Genomic DNA, 7142 nt, shown 5'->3' on the forward strand with positions numbered 1-7142 from the left:
GGAGACAGCTGCGCTTGGTGAGACCCCGTCTCCACCCTCGATTTGCCATGAAAAACTAGGCTTTCTACGAGAGTTTGACCTGGGGTCTATGTGTGAAGAACTTTTGTGAATGAATAAGTTAGGTGGCCACTTTCAAAAGAGTTTGGTAAGCTGGCAGTGCTGCCAGTATTTGGGAACGGGGGGAGCGGGGAGGGCTCCTGCTACCTTTGGGAGGTCTGTATGCTTTCAACGCACTCAAACTGTGGCACCAGTGGCCGCTGGATATTGCTTTCTTTAGATAAGTTTGCCTACTTCAGTCAAGGTATGCTTTAAGTTAGGTGTACGATTCTTTTATCTTTTTACATCCCACATCAATTAATATGACTTTTTGCTATCTAGTAGGCCATCAACGTAGACTTCAGTTTGAATGGTTTCTGCCTTCTAACAGCTAACATCATTTAGACACATTTCAAGAAAAGAGCTGTTTTTTTGAGATGACAGGTATCAGCACATAATCAGTGCAAATAGAAAATCTGCCTCTCTCTGACAGGTTGACCTGAATGTACATTGAGAACAGTGGACAATTACTATCATCAGCTAATTATATAAACAGTAGCATTTTGTAATTAAATGCTTCGCTGATAGATCAATGTCGTGATAATTTAGTGATAATTATAAACTAGCAACTTTAAAAACTGTAATGAAAATGATAGCTGCCTTGGGAACTAAATTATTTTTAGGATAATTTGATAGAAATGAGCCATACTAGACCATAATTTACTGGAATTAAAAATATATAAAAGGGCTAAAATTATCATCATCCATGAAACAGGATTTAAAAAAAAAAAATCGAAATAAATAAATATTTTACAATTCTATAAAGTTATGTAAAAAGATATAAATGTAAAATAAATCAAGTTAAATGTAAAATAAATTAATAACTGTTTTCTATTATTCTTATTCTTATTATGTAACTTGCACTTTCTCTTTCAGTGAGATGACAGGTATCAGCACATAATCAGTGCAAATAGAAAATCTGCCTCTCTCTGACAGGTTGACCTGAATGTACATTGAGAACAGTGGACAATTACTATCATCAGCTAATTATATAAACAGTAGCATTTTGTAATTAAATGCTTCGCTGATAGATCAATGTCGTGATAATTTAGTGATAATTATAAACTAGCAACTTTAAAAACTGTAATGAAAATGATAGCTGCCTTGGGAACTAAATTATTTTTAGGATAATTTGATAGAAATGAGCCATACTAGACCATAATTTACTGGAATTAAAAATATATAAAAGGGCTAAAATTATCATCATCCATGAAACAGGATTTAAAAAAAAAAAATCGAAATAAATAAATATTTTACAATTCTATAAAGTTATGTAAAAAGATATAAATGTAAAATAAATCAAGTTAAATGTAAAATAAATTAATAACTGTTTTCTATTATTCTTATTCTTATTATGTAACTTGCACTTTCTCTTTCAGGGTCATAGACTTGATTTAGAACCTTAGTCGATGGATTTGCCGCCCTCAATACAACATAATTTTAGTAAGTAAATATATTGTTTTTCTTTCTATTGTATATTTTGCTCTTTTGGGGTTCTTTGTTTACTTATGGCAATACCATCTCAATCTTATTCTGTTACATCTAGTTCAATCTTCTTGTTTATTTGAGCTTATTATGATCAGATTAATCTGTTTTGATCAAAATCCTTAGGTTATATCATGACACTCATGTCTGAATTCATCAATTTTTCAAAGCACTTACAGCACCTACAGGGTGAATTCATGAATTGTACCGTTTTAGCTGGCAATTAATTACACTCATGTAGACATGATCTGAGTGAAGATTCAAAACTATAAAGTGGCCTGGTTTTGGCAGTGCCCTGTCTCCATATTTCACTGCTTTCTTCACCTTGATGTCCTAAAATTGGCTCTATCAGGGCTCTCCACGCATCACTGTCCAGTCAACGCTTTCAACTGTTTTTGAACATTATAATGTCGATCTCAGCACATGCCTGCTGGGCAGTGAAGCGAACAGGTGAGAGAGAAATAGACCGTGTGTATGAGTGTGGTGAAAAACTGTGTGTACAAGTGTATGTGTGTGTGTGTGTGTCAGTGACTGGAGAGAAAGCGAGCCAGAGAGAGTTTGCTTACACTGTACATGCCAGGTTCATAGCAGCCAGTTAGAGAGTTAACTAATGAGGGGTCACGGAATCCATAAGTTTGTCAAACATTTTTTTTAATGTGATATTTACAGTGATCAATGACAAGGTTGATTTGCTTGGTTTTCCTAAACGTTATTTGATAAAGTTGTGCAGGGGTTTGGCAAGGGCTTCATCAGAACTGACCATTCAGATCTTATGCAGAACCGTGAAATGCTGTGTGAGTTCACGAGGGCTGAGCGTGTTTTATACATTCATTTACCTTTAGCTGTGCCTGTTTGAATGGTGAGTGCAGGCCTGAGAAGATCCAAACGGTCTCATGTACAGTGTAACATGTTATTTTGTTAACTAGTTCTGATGAATCCTCTCTGTTCCCCTTTTAACCCTTTCTCTCACCTGACTCTCTCTCTCTCTCTCTCTCTCTCTTGCCCTCAGACTGTACTTTCTCTCTAGGCTAGAAATCGTGAAGCATGGGTGACTGGAGCTTTCTTGGACGGCTCTTGGAGAATGCACAGGAACACTCAACCGTGATCGGCAAAGTCTGGCTGACAGTACTCTTCATTTTTAGGATTCTGGTGTTGGGAGCGGCAGCCGAGGAGGTCTGGGGCGACGAGCAGTCGGACTTCACCTGCAACACGCAGCAACCCGGTTGTGAGAATGTCTGCTACGACGAGGCCTTCCCCATCTCCCACATCCGCTTCTGGGTGCTCCAAATCATCTTTGTGTCCACACCGACGCTCATCTACCTGGGCCATGTCCTGCACATTGTTCGTATGGAAGAGAAGCGGAAAGAGCGCGAGGAGGAGCTGCGAAAGGCTAGTCGGCTCCAGGATGAGAAAGAACTCCTGCATAGAAATGGAGGGGGAGGGGAGTCTGGTGGACGGGGTGGGGGCGGCGGTGGCAAAAAGGAGAAGCCGCCAATCAGAGACGAGCATGGCAAAATCCGCATTAGAGGTGCCTTATTGCGCACTTATGTGTTCAACATAATTTTCAAGACTCTGTTTGAAGTGGGGTTCATTTTAGGTCAGTATTTCCTCTATGGTTTCCAGTTGCGGCCGCTGTATAAGTGTGCGCGGTGGCCATGCCCCAATACGGTGGACTGCTTCATTTCCCGGCCCACGGAAAAGACCATCTTCATCATATTTATGCTTGTGGTGGCTTGCGTGTCCCTTTTGCTGAATTTGTTAGAAATCTATCACCTCGGATGGAAGAAGGTCAAACAGGGCATGACCAACGAGTTTGCCCCCGACCGCGAGTCGCTGCCCGACGCAGACGAAGCGGAGCCTGGGTCTACTAGAACTGTGCCTGCCACCCTCAGCTACCCGCCAGACTATACGGAGGTGGCAGTGGGTGGCGGAGCGTTCCTCCAGCCTGTGTCGGTGCCCTCTACGGCCGAGTTCAAGATGGACCCTCTGCGCGAGGAGTCCTTGCCGTTCTACATCAGCAACAACAACAACAGGCTGGCTGCCGAGCAGAACTGGGCCAACCTGGCCACCGAGCAGCAGACTCGGGAGATGAACGCCGCCTCCTCCTCCCACTCCTCCGATAACGGGTGGCAAGCCAAAGACGCCGCTCAGCACGCTGGCACCCCCACCTCCCCTGGTGTTGGTTTGAGCGCTGGGCCGGAGGAGGGGCACGTCACCACCACGGTGGAGATGCATGAGCCGCCTGTTATTTTCACTGATGCTCGACGACTGAGCAGGGCTAGTAAAGCCAGCAGCGCGAGAGCGAGGCCCAATGATTTGGCGGTGTAGTGGCTCTCCACTGCAAAGCGTAGGTTTTTGTGGACAAAACATAATACACCAAAAAACAAGAGGAAGTGAGAGGCATATTGCTGGAATGAAAAAATTAATTCCATTCATTATTAATTTAATTTTGCAACATAAAATTGCAAAGAGTTTAGTCATTTCTTATGGGCTAATGAAAGATGGCTTCTGAATGCTGGTTAGTGTTATGCAGTAGTTGAATGAAGCAGCACACCTGTTACACCAGAATCTCAATGATTCACTGAAAAAAATGTCACTTAATTTAGTTTTATGACAAGGCCTTAATGCCAAAATTTCCATTCAGTCAGTTCAATTTATTAAGTATATTGATTCAAAGTCACCAAATAAAAAATGTTTGCAGTACAATAATACAGATTACAAATAAGCAAAAATACATTTAATATACAACATAAATACACTCTGTAGTTTAACTGAGTAGATAATGACATACTCTTGTGTATTCTTTTTTTTTTTTTTGAAGACTTGAATAGCATATGAGAGAAATGGGAAAAAAGAAAGTAGTTGAAGTAACTGAGGAAAGTAGTTGTCAAATTCATGAACACCCATCTTGAAATGTTTTTAAAATGTTCTCTTTGTTGTTCCAGCATCTGTCTCTACATTTCCTCACTCTAAAGAGAAATCAGAAGGTTGAGGAAGAAAAAAGTAAAAAGCACATTGCCTGATAAAAGTGGCAAACTTTAATGCATCACAGAGAGAAGGTCATCCATAAACTGAAACATGAACATATTACTGAGGCAAGTGAAATATTTAGATAACTGTTGTACTACTGAATGGTGCAGGGTTTTAATTCTCATATAGCTTGCATATTCTCTGGACCAAGTTTCTTTTAATTTTTTTTAAATTCCATGATCTGAAGTTCACATCCTCCTACTCTGCTGGATTTGAGAGTTTTGATATATGACCATGTCCAATCTTGCCATCAGGAATACATGATCACTTCTGAAGTAGTTAATCGGATGAGGGGAGTACGAACTCTCATTACATGTGACATTTGGATTCCTTATTGGTTTTTAATTCAAAAAGTTTGAGCATTTTCTAAAAATGTAAGCAAATGGTTGAGAATGAGTAAAAAAAACATTGATTTTCTGTAGTCAGTTCATGGTTGCCAAAAAGTTACTTCAAAATGGACATAAAAAGATGCTGCAAGTGTCTTATGCTGATATGAGTTTACCCCCCACCACCACACCAACATGACAGCACAACATGATTTTTTTTCTTTTAGAAACCTTTACAAAACTGTTCTTGAGACCCATTTAAACACAATGTATGTTGCTTTTATTATCAGGTATAAATTTCAGCAATCCATTTAAGGAGACAGTCAGCCCTGAAATAGAAATGGTACATTGCGTCATCACGTAGAGTTTGTGCTTAGGACAGTATTACCATTACTTTTATCAGATCACAGTATTTACAGATGTATGTTATTTATTTTCTGCTGTTTTAATGTATCCATAAATGAAAGTGTGTTATTTTGTCATTTTTCGGTTCTTAAAGTTTACATTTTAGTAAAAAGTTGAAGACTTGCACATTTAGGCAAAAGACACTGTTCAATAATTCTTACATTGATAGAAAGGCGGAAATATTTTTGTCCTTAAAGGAAAATGTCTTAATGGTAAAAGTCGTTGTGTTGATGGCAGTATTATTCCACTTAAATAACATCAAATGTAATTTATAAAACAGCACTTGTAGAGTATAAGAAATATACACGTTTCCCATGTTTTATTTTAGGACTGTTGTGGTGGCCTGAAAGGACAGCAGAAAATTTGAACTTTGTGCATTAAAGCATTTCATCCATTCTGAATTTGAATTGGCCAGCCAGCCAGCCAGCTCTTTCCTATCTCGATCCGTTTGTAGTGTACTTAGTTGCAGCCCATTATTCTCAGATAACACTCATTTCTTGAACTGATTTTCTCGAGCAGAGCTGATTATTCTGACCAATCAGGGAAAAGAACCACCTACATATGCTCAGAACAGCAGCCTGTTTCAATGCTGTCTTAAGAGAAGTGCCTTGTGTATTCAATTTTATAAGAACAAGTTGATGTAAATGTTAATTTACCTCAAATGTTTACAAAGCTGTTACTAAATAAACTTTTTGTACCATAAATGTAGGTTACTCTGTCTTTTTCATTTGTACACTGCATGCATCAAAACTCACATTTAATGTTTTTGAAGTTAAATGCTTTCAAGTGCTGGTCTGTTCACTAAAAAGGCTCTGTAAAAAGGCTATTAAAAAGACTGAAAAATAAAGATGAAGTAATTTTCACTGAAGCTTTAACAGAACTGTTAGATCTTTCTAAAGGTTAGAACGTAATTAAATAATTTTGTAATTTTTAACCAACCCTGACTTTAGTTTAAAAGTTAATGATGCTAACCCTTGTCAAGGCATTCATGCAATTTTATGTGGTCCAGGCCAAAACCATCAAGAACAACACCATAATGAGAAACAAATCCGCAGGAAGCCTGAGCACATCTCAAACAAGAACTTGCACTCGTTGACTTCTGACCTTTACGCTTATCAGTCCTCCACTCCAGATTCCTAGAGGGGAAGTGAGAATGAGACTGAATGATGAGGGACACTAAAATGACACATCACCCCCGCGATCCACACAGTCCTCCCTCTGTGAGGGAACGGCAATTTCACGCAGACCAGAGGATGATGTATGTCATGTATGTACAATATATAATATGAAATGGACAATTTGATGCTGTGACCCTAATTGAAATTCTGATTCTGTTTGTGTCAGACAAATGCTGCTTGGTTTTGTTGGCAAGCTATTTAGAATCTGAAAGTAAAAGTACAAATGTTGCCCCTTTATTAAGTAGCTTAAATGTATTTAGCTGTCTGTTAGTAGCTACGGAGGTAATACCTGGAGAGAATTATCTGGTAGCATTTCCATTTATCTCACTGGCAGTTGTTTGGAGAATACACACCCAGAAGTACACAACCTAGATTCTGCCTTCTTCATCAGGCCTCAGTTCTGGATAAAGTTATTTAGTCTGTGGCTGGTCATGGGATCAAAACAGATCTGTATAGTTTGTGGTTATTTCACATTTAATATTTAAAAAAATTATAGGATATCTCAAAAAGAGGGTTTATACTACTGGATCAGACTGTGGGAAATCTATTAGGAATAAGGAAAACCAACTTGATCTTTTTTAAATATATGGCTAGTAAAATTTGACAGTAAACGATATTAAAT

At 38.7% G+C, this 7142-nt stretch overlaps 1 protein-coding gene across 1 annotated transcript; it reads left to right on the forward strand.

Annotated features, from left to right (window-relative positions):
- The first annotated feature begins 1 nt into the window (after position 1).
- On the forward strand, positions 2-4749 carry LOC107658255 (gap junction alpha-3 protein-like). Its single transcript, XM_016446739.1, has 2 exons — positions 2-17; positions 2609-4749. The coding sequence occupies exon 2, from the start codon at positions 2626-2628 to the stop codon at positions 3907-3909; it is 1284 nt and encodes a 427-aa protein (XP_016302225.1). The 5' UTR covers positions 2-17; positions 2609-2625; the 3' UTR covers positions 3910-4749.
- Positions 4750-7142: the final 2393 nt, after the last annotated feature.

Source organism: Sinocyclocheilus anshuiensis, unplaced genomic scaffold (genome assembly GCF_001515605.1).
Source record: "Sinocyclocheilus anshuiensis isolate Anshui unplaced genomic scaffold, SAMN03320099.WGS_v1.1 scaffold263, whole genome shotgun sequence".
NCBI classification, from domain to species: Eukaryota; Metazoa; Chordata; class Actinopteri; order Cypriniformes; family Cyprinidae; genus Sinocyclocheilus; species Sinocyclocheilus anshuiensis.